Below are 24577 nucleotides of genomic sequence, written 5' to 3' on the forward strand. Positions count from 1 at the left end.
CCGCCTCGCGTCCAGTTTGCGCGAGTTACCCCTTCAGCGCACTAGAATATTCCTCTCTATCGACAGAGATTTCGAGCTTCGCGCATCTTGCGTTTCAGGTATGTACAAGAATCGTTCACGATTTGCCGGGACCAGGGGGCCAGATATAGAGGTCTGGGTATCACGCGTGTGGACGCAAAAAGTAATACATTTAGGACAAGTGTGCCCTATATTTCTGTACATCATTCTAAATATCTCTATTGACCCCAGTTTTGTGCCTCGATTAGCGGTTGGCAGAGCAACGCATTGAAGTGCAGAGATTTTTGACGCAACGTTTGAGCCAGTGTTTTTTGAGATCAGAGCAGATGCACCAAGCAGAAAGTGCTTGCACCCGGGTGCTATGGCAACACAACACTTTCTTTTACTCAGTTGCGCCGTTCGCCCAACGGTGACGCTCTTGGTATTGGCTATTTGGGCACACGGCAACAGGACTCTATGCAGTCGATCACGTCGAATCATTCGCCGTGCAGTGTGTTCTCACGCAGCCCGGCGGAAGTAGTGTTTTACACCGTGGATGGCACTTTTGTCACTGAGATATCTCTGAACAAGTGTAGCACTATGAAATTTACAAACGACATTAACATAATGCTTCGTGCCAGGAAACACACGTTTTGTGCGATTCCGGCAGTTCTGGCCATCGTTGTGACGAGCGACATGGGTCACTCTTTGGGGCGGAGTGCGCGAATTTTTTTTTAAAAAAGACGGTTAAACTAGCTGCAATTTCGAGAAGATTGCAAACATAACATGTTATCTCCCATATATGCAGAGAAGAGTATCTTACACCATGTGCCAGAGCCTATTGGTTCATAGGAACTCAGGGGCTCCCCAGAGGCATTTTAATTGAAACCCCTAAAAGAATAATCACACAACCCTATTTTTGGCAATCAGGTCAGCTGAAAACGAAAAAAAAATGAAAGCCGTTTACAAATCCCTGCAACGCCGAATTGGAGCGCAGCTCTTGAGGAGGAGTAGGGAAGGGTACTGAGGGAGGTCACGTCACATGCGGGTAGTCACGTGACCCCGGGGGGGTCACGTGATCTCGGGGGGGGGGGGGGGGGGTCACGTGACCTAGGGGGGTCACGCGACCTCGGAGCGGTCACGTGACTTCGGGGGGGGGTGGTCACGTGACCTCGGGGGGGGGGGGGGGGGTCGCGTGACCTCGGGGGGGGGGGGGGGGTCACGTGACCTCGGGGGGGGGGGGTCACGTGACCTCGGGGATCACGTGACCCTCCCCGGTTGCGTCGACGCCGACGCCGCTCAGGCTGGAAACGGGCCCCTAAGAGCTGCGCTCTAAAAACAAAAAACAAGAACACGAAGGAAATGACTGGACATTCACACCGCTGACTAACAACTGACTTTTACTTTTTCCTCATCCCAGCCTAGGTCTTTTCTTCTTCGTTCTACGGCTCATTAAACACGTTTAAAAACAACCCTTTAGCCTAACACTCAACGGGGTGTGGCAAACCGCAAATATTGGTGTTTTCTTTCGTGAACTCGAATCGACGAGGTGCTCACGCAATCTTCTTATTTTTCTTCAATGACCAAGGCCTACAGCACTCCACGAAGGGCGAAGGTGTTCTTATTTCTATGAAGGAGGGTTATGCTGGTGAGCTCTGCGTCACATTCACAGGTCCGGCAATGCGCTGACAAGTATCCCGCTGATGTAGTCTTCACCGACGCTGCGTGCTCTCTTGCTCTATCGTTTAACATCGGCCAGTTTGGCCGATATAGCTCTTCCTTCAAGAGAGCGGAATACGATGAACGACCCCGGTTTCGCATTGGCCACACAGTGTTCTATAAGCTGTGTCACATATTGGCTGTTGATCACGTCCCTTGTTGACTCTGCAGCACGCGGCGTACGCTTTGTTCGGTGCCGAACAAACAACCTGAATGCCTTGCCTGCCTGCGATCTTTTTTAGTCTGTGGGTCACTCCATGGATGTAGGGCACAACCGCGATTTCGCATCGCGTTGGTGGATTCGCCTCTTTCTCGCCGCTTGCTGCTCTCTGCTTGAGTTTCTTAAAGAGGCTCTCACATGCACTACCTAACAGAGCGCTCGAGTAACTTAAATCGCGTAGTCGAGGGATCTGTTTCTTAAAGCTTTTTTTTTTTTTTTGCCTTGATGATGGCAGGGCTTGTTTAGCGCAGAGAAAAGAGCAGTACTGACTACACTTTTTTTGATGATCTTCGAATGGCCTGACTCGAAGGGAAGAAACCCCTTGCACGAGCGGGATTCGTAGCGCCAACAGACCTGGCTTGCTTTGAACTCCAAAAGAAGTTCCAGGAACTTGATTGACTTCTCCTGTGGTAGTTCGCAAGTAAGCACCGATTTCGGGCAACTTTTTTGGAAACAGGTCAGAACCTTTTCTTTGCATCAGTTCCCCGGATCTTCCACCTCAGTGTTGCATAGCACCAAATAATCATTAACATACTTAAAGATGGGTTTTACTCGCGCGTCATTCAGGTTTTCTTGAATGTTCCTGCCGGATGCTGCAAGGACCACAATGAAAAGATAAGGAGCGACCCGAGAGGAAATACACACGCCGCTTTTTTGTACGAAGTGTTGCCCTTGATGGGCTACCACTGCCGCTGCCAAGTACACACTGAGTAGTCCCAGGAAGGTTTCCATGGTGATTCCAGCCGAGTTTTGGAGTGTTGTTGTTCCTTGCTCTTCAATGGCTGCTCAAAGAATCAACAAAAGGCCTTTACGTGGTATTAAGTTATACATATCCTGGATGTCGACTGACAGGGCAGAGACGACACCAGATCCATGTTGTTCTAGATAACCAATAAGTTGTTCTGAACTTTGTATCCTGTAAGGATCGTTGCACTGAACCCGGGACAGCTATTTCGCCAGCAAGGACGACGCGTGGGCTTGCCTTGTTACCATTTCCAATACTATGGCCCTAAAAGGTGCGCCATCTTTGTGCGTCTTCACTGAGAAAAACACCTCATAGTGTCCCGTCTTCGTCTTTTCGATTTTTGTACAAAGACTGCTCAGGTGGTCTCTCTCAAGTAGCTGCACATTGTCCTGTTTAGATCCCTTGCTTTGTTTTGCTTCGACACTAATGAAGTCTTTGGCCATGGCTGCGGCAGCCTTGTCTCTATAGCTCCCAAAATCTAGAACAACAAAACCACCCTCTTTGTCTGACACGCAGAGCTTGAGATCTTTGTTTCGAAGCTCATTTACCGCGGAGCCAAAATTAATACCTAGAGATATTGGACTCCTTTGGCTTCTTTGGCCTGCTATGCAGTTCATTCCTTCACTGATTATTTGTGATGCCTTTTCATCATGAGCTTTGTATGCGATGGTGCGGACAAGTGCAAAGTCTTTGTACAAAAATCAAAAAGACGAACATGGGGCACCTTGAGGTGTTTTTCTAGGTGAAGACGTACAAGGATGGCGCACCTTTTAGGGCCATTGCATCGGAAAGGGAAACATGGCAAACCCACTTGTCGTCCGTCCTGGATAAAAAGCTGTCCCTGGTTGAGCGCAAAGATCCTTACAGGATACGAAGTTCAGAACAATTTATTGGTTATCTAGAAGAGCACTGATGTAATGTCGTCTCTGCCCTGTCAGTCGACATCTAGGATATGTATTACTCAATACCACACAGAGGCCTTTTGTTGATCCTTCGAGCAGCCATTGATGAGCAAGGAACGACAACATTCCAAAACTTGGCTGGAATCACCGTGGACACCTTCCTGGAACTACTCAGTCTGTACTTGGCAGCGACAGTGGTGGCCCATCAAGGGCAACACTCCGTACAAAAAAGCGGCGTGTGTATTGGCTCTCGGATCGCTCCTTATCTTTGCAATGTGTTCCTTGCAGCATCCGGCAGGAACATTCAAGAGAACCTGAATTACGCGCGAGTAAAACTCATCTTTAGATATGTTGATGATTATTTGGTGCTATGCAACACTGAGGTGGAAGATCCGGGGAACGGATGTAAAGAAAAGGTTTTGATCTGTTTCCAAAAAAGTCGCCCGGAATGAGTGCTTAATTACGAACTACCACTGGAGAAGTCAATCAAGTTCCTGGACCTTCTTTTGGAGTTCAAAACTGTTGGCGCTATGAACCCCGCTCGTGCAAGGAGTTTCTTCTCTACGAGTCACGCCATTCGAAGACAATCAAAACAAGTGTAGCCAGTACTGATTTTTTCTCTGCGCTAAGCAAGTCCTGCCATCATGAAGGTGAGACAAGCTTTAAAAAACAGATCGCTCGACTACGCGCTTCGGGTTACACAAGCGCTCTGTTAGGTAGCGTCTGTGAGAGCCTCTCCAAGAAACTCAAGCAGAGCAGCAAGCGGCGAGAAAGCGGCGAATCCATCAACGCGATGCAAAACCGCGGCTGTGCCCTGCATCCATAGAGTGACCCACAGACTAAAAAAGATCGCTGGCAGGCAAGAGATTAAGGTTGTTTGTTCGGCACCGAACAAGGCGTACGCCATTTTCCGCAGGGTCAACAAGGGACGTGATCAACAGCCGATATGTGACACAGCCCATAGAACACGGTATGCCCAATACGAAACCGGGGTCGTTTATCGGACTCCCCTTTCTTGCGGAAAGATCTACATCTGCCAAACTGGCCGATGTATAAATGATAGAGCAAGAGAGCACGCAGCGTTGGTCAAAAATACATCAGCGGGACACTTGTCAGCGCATTGCCGGACCTGTGGATGTGACGCAGAGCTCACCAACATAACCGTCCTTCATAGAAACAAGAACTCCTTCGAGCGTGAAGTGCTGGAGGCCTTGGCCATTGCAGAAAAAGGAGAAGATTGCGCGTGCACCTCGTCCATTAGAGTTCACGAAAAAGAACGCCAATATTTGCGGTTTGGCACACCCCGTTGAGTAGTAGGATAAAGGGTTGTTTTTAAACGTGTTTAATAAGCCGTAGGACAAAGAAGAAAAGGCCTAGGCTGGGACAAGGAAAAAATAAAGTCAGTTGTTAGTCAGTGGTGTGAATGTCCAGTCCTTTCTTTCGTGTTCTTGTTTTTCCCGTGTTCAGCTGACCTGATTGCCAACAGTATGCACCAACTAGCTCAACTAAAACCCGTAACACAACCCTAGTTTCCCAAACCATTTCCCTGATTCCTCCTGCCCCTAAGCCACAGTTTTGCACAAATATAATCACTATTTAGGTAAATGGTCTGCTAGAACGATAGGGACAAAACACAGACAGGGGGAAACAGAGACATACACACCGCGACGGACCCAAAGTTTCTCCCTGTCTGTGTTTTGTCCCTATCGTTCTAGCTGTCCATTTACCTAAATTATGTACCAACTAGCTGAACTTCAGCCGGTAATCACTACGGAAAATTTAAATCATCCAATGATGCAAACCTATCAGCCAGACAGTCCCTACTGTTTATATGTTACTGTTTACGTTATTATTTGTAGGCTACTCAACCACTTTATGGCATCAGTCCCGAGTTTAGGAGGAGTTCGTCAGCTGTCATTCAAGTACTGTTGTGCGAATGTTCAAATTTCCTAACAGAAGTTTCGAATGACAGGCTATTCGACATTCGCCTCGAAGTGAAATGCGATATTTGTACTTGTTGATGAAGCGTTCAATGCGGCGGGTTAGGCCCGTTGTGTGCACTTCTCAAGGAGCATCTGTGCACTGCGGTGAAGCAATACCAGCGGAGTCGCCGCAATCAATATTTCAACGAGTAAAATATTACGGTTCACCTCGAGGTGAATCTGAAACCATGTTTTAATTAAAACAACTAATGGAATATTCGAGGAACCCAAGTTCCTCAGGATTGCAAAGTCCGAGAACCCGTGGACCGGAGCAAGGGACACCCACCGGGCAGTCCGTCGGCCACCCTTTTCTCGCAGACGCGCTCCATGACCGAGTTGGCGTAGCCGTAGTTGGTCTGGCCCCTGTTGCCCCGACCGCACGACACCGACGAAAAGGCTACGAAGTGGTCCAGCTGGGGACACAGCTCCCGGGACGCCGCATCCAGGTGCAGGGTGCCGGCCACCTTGGGGCGGCACACCGCCTCGAACGCCTCCGCCGTCTGGTTCTCCAGCAGGGCGTCCCTCAGCACCTGCGCTCCACAAACGCCCCTCTCGAGAACGGCTCACACACTCGCGTTTCACTGCGACTAGAGTAACTGTATACGCTCCGCTTGCAGGGCAGAGTATCGCGGCGGACCCAAAGTTTTTACTGCAAGTATTGCGGGAGAAGAGACCGTCGCCCTTGCAGGAGACGCAGCGGGTGAAATGACACGAGGCGGCGATTACCCGCGCATGCGCTGTTGTGTGTCTCCCAAAGCTGTTGTCGTTCGTCCCTCGGAGTCGACCCTTCGCCTCTAAGTCTCCAGAGGGCAAGTTTTTTTTTACGAAAGAACGACATACACCAGTTTCTTAGGAAGAAATTACAATTATTAGGTCAACAAGATAGATCTGGTCAGTGCTTTACCCGCGAGGTCACATCTACCGAGTAAGCCTGTGCGCATTCATACGCTTTCACACCTGGCCTTTTCTTTCTGCTGCCGTCACTTATAGAGGGTGCTGTTTAGGACGACAAACATTGCCGACATCTATTTGGGCATATTTTGTCTTTTTTGGCGATTCATTTTCGAGAATAATTAAAAAGGAGCATAAAAAGGCGACAGAAAGCGATACAATGATACGATGCCAATACACTCTTAGAAAAAAGTGTCTTTATAGTCCTCCCTAAAGAGGGGAACGCTCTTGTGACCTATGTTCCTTTGAAAGGGAGAAACTCTCGTCATGAAAGCAGGGGAGCAAAGTTCCTCCGTCGCCTGCATCTTGTAATGGCGAACCCGAATCGACCAAATCGAGCTCAATTATGCCTTAACGAAGACGCAACGTCTATTGTACGGATCTAGAGGAGCAGCAAATAAAAGCGTAACGTGAGCGTTCCGCGAACTGTATTTATTTCCGAAGACAGCTTCCTCCTGCAAGCAAAGAAACTTGCGTTTCAAAAGCAGTCACTCAGTTTTCTCGTCGTCAGCAAATGTTAAACGGAGGCAACCACTGATCTTTTTTCGACAACTGCTGGATCGCACTTCCTCTCTTGGTTGCTGCAGCGGGAGTGAAGCCCCCGGACGGGGCTATCTTTCTCATAGGCAAATTGCGGTTTTGCTAGCGTTGCAGAGACTGGCGGAAGCGTGCTGAAGACACGTTTTCTACTCGTTCGTCGTCATTCGCCGAAGAAGTTTCTTAAGACCCTGCGTAATTCTTGAGACTTGGCGTTGAGAACACGTGGAACTTTTTACGAAAGCACAGTGCCTCAGGTAAAAGCCACAACTCGCGAAAGCAAGTTTCGCCGGTCTCACGGCGTCATCAAAGCTTCCTTGGCACGCAGAATTGCTGCATCTCTGTGCCTTCGCACGCTTCGATACCGATCAAAATTCGACACTGTGTGGATGTGTTTTGCGAGTGCAATGTGCGTGAGGCCGTATGTGCCTCTAAAGCAGCGCTTTACTTTACTGTGACGACGGTATTTGTAACTTGCGGCTCTCGCAGTCCAGGAACGAGCATGATGCAGCGTCCAGTCGCGACGGAGCAGGTGGGAGGTAAGGAGGGGAGGTACACCATTTTGTAAGTTGTTAGACGGTTTACAGAATACCACGCACACAGGTCCCCACTCTAAAACCACCCGTGCGTCGACTTTTTTGCACAACACTCGGACAGCCAATCACCGCAACTTACGGAGGCCGCTCAACGAATGACGATACCGATACATAAGTTAAGACGAAAAAACGCAGTCTGAGTTGTGAGATTTAGCAACGCAAAAAGCCAAGCTTGCTCTGCTTAATGTCACAACTCAGACTGCCTTTTTTGGTTGAAATATATGTTTCGGCATCGTCATTCGCTGAGCTGCCTCCGTAAGTTCCGGTGATTGGGTTTTCGAGTGTTGTGCAGGAAAGTAGACGCACGGGCCTTTTTCACAGTGCTCATCACTGATCAGTGGTCTGGCTCATTATCAATAATTGCACGTGACATCAAGTTTTAGCGCGGCTCGCCTAATTGGGATTGGTCAACCAATTACATAAGACCAAATGGTCCGCGCCTCCAAAGTTTTCAATCTTGCTGTCTTGTACTTTTGTTTTCGAAAACGATTCTTGCTCCACAGCGTTGCTCTATTTGTGCTGCCATGGGCATAGAGTTATTATAATGTACGCTAGAGGTTCAAGTGGCGCTAGTGTGCTGACGCAAATTGAAGCAGACAGCAACCAATCCAAAATTGACTTCCGGTAATGCATTTCTATGGGAAAAAACGAGTGCATTTTCTCTCTGCGCTCGATTATAAGAGCAAATATCACAAATAAATCGTGCGTACTAGGCGCAAAAACGAGGGGAACCACGGCAACAACTAGTTGCTACACTCGGGGATGTTGTACTTCCCCCCAACATCAAGTCAGCACTGGACAAGGGACCCAAGTTCAGCCAGGAGCCCAAGCTGCGACCTGTTGCCAAACTGGCTCTCTTGAGAGGCATAGCGGAGAAAACAAGCCCTGAAGACAAGGAAAGGTGCGTGGCGGACGGTGTTGATGTGCTCTTGCGTACTTCGGGACAAGCTGTGAGGTGCAAGAAAACGTCGCACATCGTAGACTACTTTAAAGACCAAGACTTAAAACTGCTTACGTCAGATAAGGAGGGTGGCTTTGTAGTGGCGCCGCGGGACTTGTACCATGAGAAGGCTCAGCAGGCTGTTCTCAAGAACTTCAAGAAAGTGAGTCCGGGAGCTTTGACAAAACTCAAGACGCGCGCTAAGGAACTTTGCAGTGAAATGAACCTTCCTGGACTTCTGAAAAGAGTGCAATCTAGCAAGGGACTCCATTTAGACATTTTCTTTTCTGCCAAGACGCATAAGATAGGTATTCCTTTTAGAGCGATTGTTACAGAGAGGGGATCTTGGCAATCCCAGCTGTCCGGCTTTCTCGCCAAACACCTGTCGTGCTTGGAACTACACGACCCTTTCTTGGTTAGAAATTCGGAAACGATTATTGAATTTTTGAAGGGAGACGCTAATGGGATGCGTAGTGCTTTTTCTTTAGATGTGGAAGACCTTTTTTATTCTATCCCGCACGACCATCTCTTTTCGGGGGTTAGAAAATGCATAGAACGGAACGGTGAGGTGTCATTTGCCAATTCAAGTGGCATCAGTGCGGAGAGTTTTTTGGAACTGTTCTTGTTTTATCTGTCGCACACGTATGTTTCCTTTCAAGGTGATATGTACGTCCAAAAGAAGGGCATCTGTATCGGGTCGTGTGTCGCGCCGGTGCTATCCGATATTTTTTTTAAGCCAATGTGACAACACCATTGCCGAGAAGCTGGGGCACGACAACAGCATAAAGATTTATAGGTACGTTGATGATTACCTTGTGTTCAGCGAATTGGCAGAGCAATCGCTGGATGGCGTTGTAACCCAGATGCTCGATGTGTTTTCCTCGTGTTCTGGAGGTCTGAGGTTTACGCACGAGAAGCCGGTAGAAGGGACACTGCAGTTCCTTGACTTAAAACTACGCTTTCTGGAGGGTCACATATGTTGGGCGTACGAGCCAAGATCTAAGAAATGCATCCTGCCGTACGAGTCTGCCCATTCAAAATTAGTAAAAAGGGGCATTGCTAGCACGTGTTTGGAGATGGCCCTAAAACGATCTTGTGAACATTCTGTGCAAGACAGCTTTAATCTACAGATTTCACGCCTGCAGAAGGCAGGTTTCCCACAAGGATGCCTGACTGAGGTTGCGGAAGGTTTGTTAAAAAAATTCAAAGGGGCAACTAATCGGGCAAGAGAGAAGCCAAAAACGAGACCGGTAATTATTCCGTACTTGCATGCCATGTCCCATAATTTAAAGAAAGTTGCACAGCGGTTTAGAGTACCCGTAGTATTTTCAGCTCCGGAAAAGATGGCACGCTTGTGCCGTAGAATCAATAATCCCCAGACAGACATGGAGCAGTGCGGCACAAAACATAAAACCAAATATGCTGAGTGTGCCGTCGGAGTGGTTTACGAAATTCCGCTGACTTGCGGTTCCGTGTACATCGGCCAGACTGGCAGATGTGTCAACGATCGTGCACGGGAACATGCGTCAGCTATGAGAGCAAGCCCGTCTGGCAATCTAGCTGTTCATTGTAGTCGCTGCCCGTGCTCACCAGTTCTGCATGATGTGAAGGTTCTGGCGAAATACAAAGATAAAATATGCCGAGAAGTGCACGAGGCGTTTGAGATTAGAGCAAAGGGAGATGAATGCGTTAGCGAGCCTTCCCTTGCCCTCTCAGGGAAAGAGTTTGATTTTATCAAGAGGTCTTCTGAATTGATGGGATGAATAGGCATTTTTAACGGCCTATATATTATGTGTTTTTTCCTAAATAAACTTTAGTTGCGAGTGCGCCTCGTCCTGTTTACTCTCGTCTTTGTCCTGTCGTTTTTTGGCGCTGTATATACTGATCATGAACCAACTAGCCCAAATTTCTACTTTGCTGCATTGGAACATTTTTCAGTCACGCAGATGAAATAATTGGTCAGTTACTGCGTTTTTCTTTCAAATTCGTTGCATTAAAACGGTGCTAAAACGGCTTCGTACGTGTATTTATGTGCACTGTCGGACACTGTTAGCGCGAACACGACGTCGGCGCTTTTCAGCATGAGGGCTATACGTGCCAAACGAACGAAGGACATCTGGAAAGCCAAGAGAGACGGCAAGAACTAGTAACACAGGATCAGTAACTACCAGTGCATGCACGATCAAAATAAATTGAAGGCCACGTAATATATTCCGATTTTAAGTAAGGAAGTACCGCTTTATTCTTTATGCTCTGCGCGAAGATGCTTGTTCTACGTTTAAAATATCACCCGCACGCTCGAAATCTTTGAGAACAAGTGTCTGCATGCATGCTTAAAGGTGCCCGGCAGATAAAACAATACGAAGAGACACTTTTCACGGCCCACGTACTTTATTGTTCACGTTTTTAATGTCTTTATCCGCTCATGCACGAAGGGGTCATTTTCATATAGTTAGAAGACTGGCATACATTAGCAATATATAAGCTTCACCGGAATGCTGGCGAGCCTTGAACACACTCCATATTCCTTTCGGTTGTTATTTTGCTTTGAATCGTCGCTTCTTTTACGCACCTGCTGCGGAATACATGTTTCGGACTGAAATGTAGCGAAGTTAAACATCGCTCACCGATGAAGAAAAGTGCGCTAACTAAAGCAATTACACTTTTAGAACATTAATCAAAGTACATACTATTCGGTACGACCCAAATAACCAAAGCGTTCAGTGTTGTTTTTCGGCGAAGAGACAAAATGCACGCGCGTTTTTTCATAGGAATGCACAGGAGCACCGCAAATGTACACTGGCTGCTGTCTGCTTCAATTTGCGTCACGGAAGTCGCATAGACACTAGCGCCGGTTGAACCTCTAACGTACATTATAATAAGTCTATGGCCATGGGATCCATTAGAGTAGATTTGGAACAAAGCCATGGCCACGGTGTAAGATAATACTCTTCAGGTGATGACAGCGCGCTCCTCGCGACGTGCCGATAAAGTTCGTTTTTCACTCTCTCTCTTTCTCTCTCTCATTATGGTTTCAAGTGGCGCCGGCAGATGACTCGTCGACCCGTGGGCACGGTGGAAGACGCAGAAGGCAGGCAGCAGTGTACAAGACTGGTCGTGCCGCCTCATGCTCCACACGCGCAGAGCTCCAGCGAGGCTGTCGCACGTGCAGAAAGACCACGGTGTACCGGGGTGTCATGGCAACGAGATACTTTCTTTCGATCACACGGTTTCGCCGTTTGGCCGCCGGCGACACTGTCAGCCGCGGGCACTGTGGCCGCAGAATGATGCAGCCTTTCGGATGCCCGTCGAACGAACGCTATCTGATTCATCGCGCCGCGCATTCAGCCCCGCCGTGTCCTCACCTAAAAGGTGTATCTTACACTGTGGCCATGGCTAATAATGCATGAGAGCAACAGTACAGATTGTTTTTTTCTTTTATGGATAACAAATCGCCGGAACAGCTGGTCGATGTAGAACTCTTTAGCCGATATATGATGCACAGACATCTACGCGCCGCACGCCTTCAAAACTTTGCTGCGGCGCGGATTCTTGATCGGTATACACGGATGTGAAGGCACAGAGACGCAGCATTTCGGTGTGCCAAGGAAGTTTTGATCATTCCGCGGGACCGGCAAACCCTCCTTTCCACGAGCTCTGAATTTTTCCTGCGGCACTGCGCTTTCGTAAATGTTTTCACGTGTTCTCAACGGCAAGTCTCAACGCTTACGCAAGGTCTCAAAAAACTTCTTCGCCGAATGATGACACACGAGTAGAAGACGCGTCTTCAGCACGCTGCCGCGGCTTCTGTAACGCTGGCAAAACAGCAATTCGTTTACGAGCAAGATGGCCGTCTGGTGGCTTCAGTCGCGGGAGTGTGAAGCGCGATCCAGCAATTCTCATGGAGATCAGAGGAGGCAACCAATACCCAGTTACTTCGCACACTTTACGTCTTTACTTCGCTCTTCCTCGAGCCACAATTCCTTCGTCAACCGCACATCCCGGAGGTGGGGTAAAGCGTACGCGTAACCAAAAGCCGCTTTCAAACGAACCAATTCGAAGCGGCCTACTTGGCTTTGTTGCACGAAATGAACGCGAAGCAAGGAAACGGTTCAATCACTTGCCACCAGGTGGCAGGGTGAAGCAGAGTAATTGCAAGTGTCTAGGCTTTGTGGCGCTACGTACCGTCTAGATTATGTTCTACAAAAAAAGTTTTATTTGCTCACTCCACCATTGCGCTTCGGGCCCTTTGGGCACGTTTTTATACTTGCTTGGAGTACGCATACTACAAGCATCAGCTGAACATATACACGCTTTGCATTAGCTGTGCATGGGCACCATAAGCGACCTTTAGTTTTTGTGTCCTCTAATTCCGTTTGCTCAACTTCATTGTTACCATAGCCGGCCAGGTTAATGTCGCTTTAGATTACACTGTGTCCTTCTCCTCAGCAGTGGCTTTTGTAGAAGCTCGTAAAAGACAGTTTTAGCAGCCCGGTATTTCGGTAAGACACGCTAGATCAGCAACTGCGGCCGTAATTTGACGCGTGTGTATACCATGTATGCATTGACCCCATACACACACACGGCACATACAAACATCAATACAACATGACACTAATTTGATCACTAGTTGCGAGCTCTGTGTTTCAGCCTTTTATACTCGTCATTTTGAAAGTAGGAATTTTCTCGGTGACCACCTATGCCATAAATAATAATCCCAGTAAGTTGATTTTCCAGTAATATCATATATCTCAGATTATTTGGAACAGCTCAGAAGACGAATCTCTCACTAGAAAGTAAACTCTGATGCCGAAAATATTTGAAAACAAATAAAACAAGCCCCTCCACTGCGGTTCCAAGCAATCTGTTTGCTTCCCCGCACGGCAAGTCGTAGCCAGTTTTTTTGTTTTGTTTTGTTTTTTGTTGTAGTATTTGTTTTTTCTCTTTGCGCTGTTCGCGTGCGGCTGCAATTGTTGTCTTGAATTAATCTCTGTAGAGGAGTGCTCACTCGGCTGGAAGCGATGCTATGTTAGTGAGTTAGTGATATTTTGCTGATGATCAATTTTGATGTGAACATTATAATTGTTTATTATGATAGTCACCCAACCAAAGAACTCAATCCTTCATTGTACGAAGCGAAGAGAGAATATTGGTGTGCATATAAATTATATGTGGTGCAGGTTTATGCCACAATATTATGTGTTATATCTGCTGTTCCTCGAGTATTCTGGTCGTGATACGGCATTGAAGTCGACATGCAGTATGAGCGGTGCGTGTCACATTGTCGGGAGACCTACAAAACGGCATGCGATATGCGCACGCCCGGCTGTATGAAAACCATTGGATAGCCAGAAAGTTTTCTTCCTCAACTCTTTCAGGTGAGAATTGCAGTATTTACAATTTCCTTTTATAACGCTGAATGCAAGTCACGTGCATAAAGATCCTTCAGCCATTTACATTTAAACTGAAAACCTACTTATGCGATTGTGATGCTGTCCAGATTCAGTTTGTTGAAGTTCGTAGGCTTGTCAGGTGACGTTGGAGTACTGTTCTTTGTACCTGAAGAGATATATATTTCAGAGTTTTTATAAAACACTGTAATTTGCCTAAGAAACTGGGTTGGGCCTTGTCATTGCTGCCAAGCACGACTATATTGGTGTAATGCGCGACTAATATATTAAAGCAGACAGCAGCAATACACGTGCAGCACTAAACTAGTTACAACTAGGTTCTTATGACAACATTCCTGACTTTTTAGAAATCTTCATAATTTGTCGCAAGCATGTGATGAAGCACACAAGCTTTCTCCTATTCAAGTTTTTGTTGCAGGGCGAGGTGACTGTTTACCTTAATAACTTACTGGAATATAAGTCATATTTTAGTTATATTCTAGCTGACAAGTATCATGCAGTTTTTCTCAAAAAATTTTCACTGCTTTTGTAAACATTGTATTCGCAATAATTTGGTGCTGTACGTTTGCATTTACGCATGAAAAAAGAAAGGAAAAGGAAACAGTTTGAGATTTAAGGAATTAGACCACTCGTCTTCAGTACTGACTTCAGAAGTTTTAATTACACGCAAGGATGTTTCTAATTCGTGATCACTGCATGTAGTCATTTAATGATAATCAATTTTTATAAAATAATTTATCTTCAACAAATAATTACACCATCCAGGATATTTTCGCTTAAAAATGAAGTCAGCATTTCTTGTGACAATGTTAAAAACGTACAGCATTCTTCCATTTAACGTCGAAACTTCGACGCCCCAATACTTTACCGAGTACTAAAAACAGCTTCCGAGTTAACACAGTTAGCGCAGTGGCAATATAGCTAATTAAACACGCTTGTGCGACTATTAAAGGCGCAGCTGAGACTGTGGATCCACGTGCGTTGCCTTCGCTTCGGCGTTTTGACGCGCGCCCGGAATGGCCTTCCTTTGCGACGTCACGAGGAGAGCGCTACGGCCTTGTTTTCTAGGAGGTGTTGCTCGTTCCCCCCTTCTCATGTCCGCGTGGGGGCGCGTCACCATAAGGGAGGTGAACGTGCCATTGCTACTTTATTCCTCCATTCTCTTTTTCTTATAGTGTATCTCCTGACGGAGGGAATAACGCTGGGACGAGGTTGGGCTGCCCTTCAATTGTAGTTCGCAAACGACACCCCCGAAAGCACTCGCCCTCAAAAAAAGTCAATCGATCAAAGGGCCAATTCCCGTCTGCCACTGGGCGAGTTAAGTCCGTGCTCCGAAGCGCGAGAGTTTGGCGTTCCTGTCACTAAACGGAGAGGAGTGCCACCGGAGACTGACACTCGAGCGCCCTCTTTGTGCACCGAAAATTGACTTCTCCGCGCTTTGTGACGTCCCGTAAACAAAAAAGATGGCTGCGCTGCTGTTGAGACCGTCGAGACGAAAAGGCGTAGCCGGACCGCTGCCCCCTTTCAGTTGATTAGTGCTTAATCCAGCGGATAAAAACGATTTGGTTTGAAAGCCAAGACGTCGATTAGCGTTCCGAAAAGGTGTGTTCGTGGATCTCGCCGGAAAAAGGAATTCATCTATCAAACGGTAGCGCGTCGATTGCACAGCGACAGAAAAATTTTCGAAATGAGGAGACATTCGGACCGCTCTGTTCCTTCCATAATGCTTAGTCCAGCGAATAAAGATACTTTGATTTGAAAGGCAAAATTCAGTGCGCGTTGAGGAAAAGATTTGTTCGTGCGTCTTGCCTGAAAACGAGTTCACCTATCGAACGAGCGTGCCGATAGCTGGGCGACAGAAAAGTTGTGATGAAAGGCAGACTGCTGCCCTGCTTAGAATGCTTAGCCCAGCCGCAGCGAATAAAGATACTTATATTGGAAAGCCGAAACACCAGTTAGTGTTGCGGGAAAGGTTTGTTCATGCATACCGCCTAAAAATGAATTTATGTACTCTCGAACGACGGCGTGCCGGTATCGGCGTAGCTTCCGTCTCGCTGCAAGACGCAACCTGGGAATCTCTGACAAATTTGAAGGTTTCCTGGGTCGACGTACAGGTTCAAGAATGTTGTCTTTAATTTCAATCAAAGCAGCATGGGTGGTCAATAAATATATTGGCCAAGGTAACCTTCCAGCTTCCACATATGTGCGCGAAGCGAGTCTTCAAACCTTTCATGAATATTAAAACGTTCGGAGAAACTTCATGACGTTGCCGTCTCTTTTGCTTCATAAGCTACCGCTCCACACGGGCCTAACTATTTATCTTCGAAATATGTTCGGCTTCTGCCACCCGTATCCTCGGCCGGAAGGAGCTCGTGTGGCCCGTCTGTTGCCCGTCGATAGTTTCTGGCCGTTTTCCATGACTTACTCGATCTGACTCTAGGGTAAAGGTGGTTATCGAAAACCGACCCGCGTCCAACGTTTCTCTATTTTTGTAGTCACGTGACGTAATCCGCCAGGGTAATTTGGGAGTTGGATCTATTCGAGTAGGTTTAGAACGCAGCCTCGGTGTGTCGCGCTCCTGTACGCTAAGCGCCGTTTAGTTGCTGCGCTCGGGGTATAAAACTCGAAGCGTTGGAGTAGGAGTAAAGGAGCGCCGACTTAACGCGCCCACGGACACGCGAAAGTGACGATGCTCGACCAAATACAGCTTCGCGACTGCCATTAGTTTGCCAAAAAGTGAAACTGCTTTTTGAGCCACCAGATGGCACCAGATTTCAAAAAGAGTCCGACGCGTTTGCCGCCTCCAGGCGCCACCCACCACACTCTAAGAAAAAATGGAGGAAAAAAGTAGCAACGGCGCGCCTTCCTCCCTTCTACCGACGCGCCCCCAAGCGGACACGAGAAAAGGGGAGGAACGAAACGTTTTTCTCCTTCTCCAGGCAGACGGGAGAAAGCTTTCGCCCTCCCGACTCATCGTCTTTCGGTTTCGTTTTTCGAGCAGGTCGCGCGCGTTGTTTAATAAATAGCTGTTGAGTTGATTGAGCTCCAGCAGCAGCGAAGGCCGCCTGTAATTCCATCTTCTAGTTTAAACGTCCAGAACATTTCGGTTGCATTGACGTTTTTATCACTAATTTTATCAAACGAGCAAACGAAGCCGCTAGAAACAGCGAAGTTCGGAGCAGTGCCAGCAGCGCCACGTACACTGGGGGATGGCCGTCTATTCTCCATGCCGGATTGCGTGACTCACGCGGCACGGAACGACGGAACTACAGCCACTACAGCCACTGCAGGCTGCAGCACTACAGACTACAGTAGCGAAAGCACGCGGAACTGTGTCGACGTTTTCGACGTTATGGAAACTGCAGGAACTGCGTCCAAGACAGGCAGGCTTTGCTGCCGGCTGCCTGGGTGCCTTCCCCCCTGAGTTCGGTTCTGTTTTCCGATGCCGAGTGCAACCGGCGTTCAACGTGGTTTTGTGTTTGTGCGTGTCAGCAACATAGCTGCAACATCGTGATGACAGTGTTGGGCTGTGAACAGAAGACTGGAATTATCGCCGATGTGACCATGTGTTCGCGTATCAGTGGTGTAACAAGAAGATGAGATTGTAAACTGTTGGGCATTGATGCGCTGGTCGGGTTGTGATCGGAGGGGGCGTTGTGTCGCAGGTTGACATTCCGCTTTACATTAAAAAGTTTAATACCACTTGAGGGATTACGTGCAATCGATCAACGTGCGGATAGTCATGTTGGAACGCTGGTCTGAACAGTAGAAGCTCCTACCGTACAGTGGCCAATGTGACTGTCGGAATTGTCTCGTCCACGACAGCGATTGCGCTCAGGGGCAAGGACTGAACAGTACGAAAGCGTGACGTAAAGTGCGTATATTTACAGTATGGAATTTCGGCATTAAAAACAATAGTAGGTAAAATCGAAAAAAAAAGCTACCCTTTATTTTGCTGTTTAATTATACTACGGTTGCTGGAGAAACTGCCCTCCGTGGCGCGGTGGGATGAGCGCTAGAAGTTTTCGGGCTCGCCACGGCGTAGTTCCGTACACTTAACACCTGCCGCAAGTCGCGGCTTTGACTGCATTCAAGTTGATCGAAAAGCAATTTCTCAGTCCGTGAAACATCACTTCCAGCTGACTGAATATCCACTCTACAGAGATTATTTCAAACGGCAATTGCAGCTTCGCGCGAACAGCACAAATAGAAAAACAAATAGAAATACAAGGTACGACTTGCCGTGTGGGGAAACAAACTCATGGCTTCGAACCGCATTGGAGCGGCTTGATTTATTGGCTTTCAAATAATTACGGTATGATTTAGCGTTTACTTTTTAATAAGAGATTCCTGAGCCATTCAAAATACTCTCAAAGGTATGACATTGCAGGGAAAAAATCAACATGCTGGGAATATTTTTTATTGCTTAGGGAGTCACCGAAAAGTTCCGCACGTTCAAAACGACCAGTATAAAAGACGGAAACGCAGAGCACGGGTGTAGTGTTCGGGATAGTGTGGTGTTCCGTTGTATTGATATTTGTGTGTGCAGTGCATGTGCTTAATGTATGTTCACCTGATGCTTGTAATAAGTGTATGGGTGTCATGTGTGTATAGTAGGGGGTCCTCAAGCACTACAGTAGTGGCCTGAGAGAAGCAAATTATTTTTTGTAGAACATGAATTGGGCGGTACCTAGCGCCATCTAGCCTAGCTACTTGCAATTACTCTGCTTGACCCCGCCATCTGGTGGCTAGCGATTTAACCTTCTATCACGCTACGCGATAAACAGCGGCTTCGAGTTCGTTCTTTCGAGAGCGGCTTTTGATTTCGCGGAGTGAGTTTGCCCTTCTCCGTGATGTGCGGTTGACGAAGGAATTGTGACTCGAGGAACACCAAAGGTAAGACGCAAAGTGCGCGAAGTAACTGGGTATCGGTTGTCTCCGTTTAGCATCGCAGTGTTGTCGACGAGAAGACTGAGTAACTGCTTTCGAAACGCAGGTGTCTGTACCTGTGGGGGGAGTCTGGCTTCGGAAATAAACACAGTTTGCGGAAAGCTCGTGTTACGCTTTAATTTGGTGCTCCTCTCGTCCCGTACAAGAGACGTAGCGTCCTCGTTAAGCCTTATTGGGCTCGATTTTCTCGATTCGGGGCCGCCATATTGAGATGCAAGCGACGGTGGAACTTTGCTCCCCTGCTTCAGGGACGAAGGTTTCTCCCTTTCTAAAGGAACATAGGTTACAAGACCGTTCCTCCCGTAAGGGAGGACTATCCCTACCCTTTTTTCTAAGAGTGCAGGGCGAGGTTGAAGATGCCGCCCACGGGGCCGAGGACGGCTGCCTCCCGCAGCAGCGCCCTGGCGCCCTCCTCGGTGGCCGCGTCCGCCCGGCTCACGGCCACCTTGGCGCCGGCCATCCGCCAGCGGTGCAGGCAGAGGCGCTGGTAGCCCGTCCGGACGCCCGAGCGAGCCGTGAGCAGCAGCCTGCGGCAGCCCCGGGCCACCATCCAGTCGGCCAGCTCCAGGCCGAAGCCGCCCAGGCCCCCGGCCACCACGTAGCTCTTGTCCTCGAAGAAGTAGGTGCGCGCGTGGGCCTCCACCAAGAGGGGCGTGGCCGCCATCGTCTGCCGCAGGGGTTCCTCGGGCCGCACCTGGGAGAGGACGCGTTCGGTCGTTAGGCCCATCGGCCAAATTCACGCTTCTCGTTTGTTTCGAGTACCTAAAACAATTCTTTTCAAGTACCGAAAACTGCGAGGCTGTTCCGGGGCAGGACGAAAGTAAAGAATTATTATTGTTATTGTTGCTCTAAACGCGCGGCACCAACGAATGCTCGGTCGCCATTCGCATCCAAGGGTGGCTCATTTCAGAAGTGCACCGTAATTTCCTTTTGCAGAACGAGCTACGGGCCGCGTGCACTGGCAAATTCGACGCTCAAAAAGCTTTTGACGCATCGAGGAGCTGTACTTAGTTGCAGTCAGAAGTGCCTCCCACCGTTTGCGGAACGCCGCGGAAACAAGTCGGGCGACGAGGGAAACAGCGCCGCTCCAGGGCGGATCAAAACGCGACACAATGGCGATCTTCCGAATTCAGCGTATAGGCTGGTTCACACACTTAAGTTTGCTTGCATCCCAGCGCACTGTGCGCTATTGTGCAGTCTAAAAGTCGTTTCACATACTTGCACTTTTTAGGATCGAGTGCATTATCACCTCTCGTGATCTCTTACGATGGAAATAGAGCCTAGAACTAGAGAGAATCCATTTCAAGCCAGGGGGAGCGTTTCCAGGTTAATGGCGGAGATTTACCGCGAGTGCGCATGCGCGGTGGTTTCCCGTAAAAAGGAGGAAAGCGGCTGGAAAAACAGAGGTGCTCGCAGATGACTTACGCTTGCGCCACCTCCGCGCAGCTCGTATTGCAAATAGAAACCACGCGACCCCGATAAACCAATGGGAAATTCTTTGCAATGTAGGCTGTCTAGCGACGAGGGAGCACAATGGTGCCATCTATCGGCTAGCCGTAAAACACACGCGATTGCAATATATTTCCTTTTTTTTCCGCTTCATGACCTTTTCTCCTGTACTCTCGTCCACAGGCACCTGATAGGCATATCTGGTATGGGCGACGAAAAAATAATAAAACGTTTCAATCTGCAAATAGTAAAAGAAGAGAAGGGAGGCAAAACTAAAATGAGTAACGCTTACGCTTAAATCCTAAATGCATTCTATTGGCGTGGCGACGGCAAAACAGTGTTTTCGCCCATACTGGAAGTGACGATAATTCAAGATGGCGGCGCCGTTGTTTTTACAAGCAAACCTAAGCGCCCCTAGTGGACGCCACCGGCGCCGCGCATGTGCGATGGAGTGTGGGCAAGAACCTCGCCGTCGCCCATAAAGAAATCACTGAAATGCGATGTTGTCGGCGTCGGTGTGGGTCCCCCTGCCCTTTTAGCGTTCCGATTGTTGATGCTACGCCTTCCTGGCAATGTCTGACTACTTGAGTGGCCCCAGCGAAGTTACCAAGGCTCGTTACACCGCAAAATCTCGCTTGAATAACGTCACATGCGCCGTTCATTCCGCGAGGACGCCGCTGAATGTACGCTAAAGCCTGATTTGCATGATGAGATTTCGCTCGCAGTGTTCAGTCACGACGTCGCTCGGGCTGCAAAAGCGTCAACCGTAGATCAGATGGTCGACGACGATACTGAAAATCGCAAGCAGAATCGGGCCAAGTGAATCAGGCATAGCAAGTCGTTGATGGCCAGTGGTAACAATAATCAACTTTTCCTTGTATCTACAAGGAGCCTGCTTACCAACCTCAAAACTTAAGTCTTTTGAGGCCTGCACTTACTTCGTATCGCAAGTACCGGCCAACGATTGGTGTATGAGCCGGTGTCGTCTAAAAAGCAGACGACAAGCAGAAACGTTTGAAAGAGCAGACGACAGTTCGAACGATCAGGCGGCCGTTTGAACTTGAAGACGCACTGAATGTAGACCGTAGGTGGTCCGTACAACTTGACGTTTCCCCGCGTTCATGGTGGAACAAAAGAAATAAATCTGATGACCTCAAGTATCCGTGAATTCGACACTAAGTGCGTCCCGCCTAAGCAATCATGGTCCGACGGCGCCTGGTTTTCCCTTTTTACGGCACATGTCCCCGCTCTCGGAGAAACCGAGCATATGAAAAATGACCGTCATGTCATTCTTGACTATTTTGGTACAGCCCCCGGTCGCGGCGTTTTGGCGAGAAAGCAGGTTTTTGTCTGGTTGCTTTGAAAAGAACGCAAAACTAAACATCTCACATTGGGATTTCCGCCCACACCCCCAGACCGGAAGTGCACCCGACGCGCGACCACCGCTCCGTGACGTAACAGAGTTGAGTTCGTGTATATTTTTGCGAGACTTGTTGTGACGTCAGAACGCCGAGCTCTCATTTGCTCTGATCAAAGGATAGTGCGTAGACCTGAAGGTAGCTAGCATTTAGGTCTGCCAAACTATACTCCCATTCGGAGCAAATCAGAGCTCGGCGTTCTGACGTCACTGCAATCCCTGTAATAGAAGCAGACGGACTTGCTCTCCGCATTAATTCGAAGAACTTTTGCAATGTTATAAATAGGGATGTCGCAAACTTTTGCCGAACCTCAAAGGTTCGCCTGGTTCGCCGAATTTTCGACTTTTAACTAAAGTTCGAAGAAGTTCGACTTATGGACAGTGGTTCCCCGCTTTAACATGAATATTTCGAACATTGGGAAACAAACACTTTAGAAAGTAGTTTCTTTTATACTTTATCAAAGAGTTACCAATGTTTACTTTATACAAAAGCGAAAATATGTGTTTTTAATGCTTTCGTGAGTTAGCAATGCGAACCAGTGGTGCCAATACACCCAACAAATATTGCACGTTTCCTCCGCCAGGTGGAGTCAAATGTTGTTTTCATCATTTCGCCAGACTCCCTCAGGCAGCGGTTGCGGTGAGCGGACGTGTTTCCTGGTTCTCCTTGAGCATCCGAAGCTAAGTGCCAGTTTTTCTTCGTTTCTCTCTCTCTCTCTCTCTCTCTCTCTCGTTTTTAAAAGTTTATTGGAAGTGACTATGCGGTAGCAGTATTAGATTTGGACAGTAGCAGTTGAAGTTAGTTTCGCAAAGTAGGCTCTGTTTGAACTTTTGACGGGAAGCGACGGTTTGTTCCCGGTCTGGACATGGGTCTAGATTTGGGTCGGCATGACAAGAATGGGGACGGGTTGGTGCAGTGCGAGGGGGGTGGGAGGTGGTGTTAGTTAGAGGAGACGGGTTTCGGGAGTCTTCAGGAGGCGGCGGGGATGAGTTTCGAGTGTCGGCTTTGTGTGAAGCTTCAGCAGGTAACTGGGGAATGGGAGGGTAGAGTTCGGGAGATTGAGGCCCAGCTTAAGGCAGAAGTGGAGAAGCGGGTGGGTCTCGAGGCCCAGGTTGAGGAGCTGACTAGGCAGCTTACTCATGAGAGGGAGCAGCGGGTCGGCCTCAAGAAGCAGGTGGAAGAGCTGGGGGAAATATGGAAGGCGGGTTTAGAGGAGCGTAAGAGGGCGTGTGACAGCAGGGTAGAGCACCTGGAAAGGGTAATTCGAGCGAGTGGGAGTAGCGAGGGAAGAAAGGAGGAAGTGTCAGTTCTAGCGGGACGAACCACCAGTCTGCAGGCTGGGGTGACTGGTGGTCGGGAGTCCAGCGTTGGCTGGCGGGCTCGACGACGCTGGAGAGCTGAGTGACACTCAGCTCAATGGCGCCTTCGAGCAGCAGGCGTCGGGCAGTCAGGTGACAGGAGACAAGTCGCAGGACAAAGGCGCGCAGGTACCAGGGGAATCTAGGGTACTGGTACTGGTGAGCTTTAACGTAGCACGGGTTAAGAGGGGTGTACATAACAGGGTGAAGGGAGACCAGAGGGTAACCGTAGAGGTTCAGCCAGGGAAGTGTATGGTGGATGCTATGACCACAGCACGTGAGGCGGTGTAGGATAACAGAGAGGGAAGGAACCTAGTAATAGTTCATGCGGGGCTTAATGACGCGCTCAAGGGTAGGAGCCAGAACCTTGGAAAGCAGCTAAACGTGGGAATACGTAAGCTGAGGGACGTCTCTGAGAATGTGCACGTGGTTGTGTGCACCATTCCATATGTTCGGGGGCAGTCCGGGGTAACGGAGAGGAGGGTTGTCGAAGCCAACAGTGTAATTAAGGGTATGAGTCGACAGCTTCGGTACGACGTAATGGAAGTAAGCAGAGAAGTGTACGAGGCTGGCTCCCGCCCTTTTGCAGATGGCATTCACTACAGTGAGGCCACGAGTTACAGGGTGGGGGATAGGATGGGCCGCACGGTGACCGCTTTTTTGGGTTTTCAGTTACTTCAGTGCCCTGCGGGCACTGAAGTAACTGAAAACCCAACAAAGCCAGGACAGGCACCCAGGGTTAAAAAAAGGAGAAAACGTAAGAACAGGTATAAAGAAACAGCACAGTCAGACATTGGATATATTAACATGCAGAGTGGCAGAAATAGGTTAAAATGGGAAGAGGTAGGGGAGCAACTAAGAAAGGAGGATTTCATGTTGTATGGGTTCGTGGAAACACATCTCAGAGACATGGAGCAGCCACCTTGCAACCCTGACTATGTGTGGGAAGAACGCAACAGAATGGAGGGAACGAGGAAAGGGGGTGGAATTGGAGCATTTATTAAGAAGAAAATGAACTTTCAAAGGATCAGAAAGCAGTGCGTTGAACATTTGTGGCTGAAATGAAAAGTCGCTGGGGAATCAACAGTCCTTGGGGTTGTTTACGTATGGAAAGGGACAGGTACTAAAGAGGAAAACAGAAAAATGATTGATTGTATATCAAGAGACATTAGTGAGCTAGGGGAAGGCTCTGAAATAATTATTATGGGAGACATGAATGCCCATATCGAAGGTCTGGATGAGTACACGGACTCAACTGGAAGCATATTACTAGAACTGGTGAAAAAACTTGACTTAGTTTTATTCAATACCAGTCAGAAGTGTGACGGGCACATAACGTGGGAAACTGGCAATCTACATTCAACTATGGATTACGCACTCATGTCACACAAAGTATATGGTA

General features: G+C 48.3%; 1 protein-coding gene across 1 annotated transcript in view; it reads right to left on the reverse strand.

The window, feature by feature from the left end:
* The window catches only part of LOC8027869 (fatty acid synthase-like), a 143835-nt gene that overhangs the window by 11265 nt on the left and 107993 nt on the right, over positions 1 to 24577 (reverse strand). The window contains exons 13-14 of the mRNA XM_042294558.1: positions 19298 to 19644; positions 5852 to 6102 (exon numbers count right to left, since the gene is read on the reverse strand). Coding sequence (XP_042150492.1) covers positions 5852 to 6102; positions 19298 to 19644 — 598 coding nt within the window. The remainder of the gene's footprint in view (positions 1 to 5851; positions 6103 to 19297; positions 19645 to 24577) is intronic.

The sequence above is a fragment of the Ixodes scapularis genome, unplaced genomic scaffold (genome assembly GCF_016920785.2).
Source record: "Ixodes scapularis isolate PalLabHiFi unplaced genomic scaffold, ASM1692078v2 PGA_scaffold6__148_contigs__length_123643588, whole genome shotgun sequence".
Classification (NCBI taxonomy): Eukaryota; Metazoa; Arthropoda; class Arachnida; order Ixodida; family Ixodidae; genus Ixodes; species Ixodes scapularis.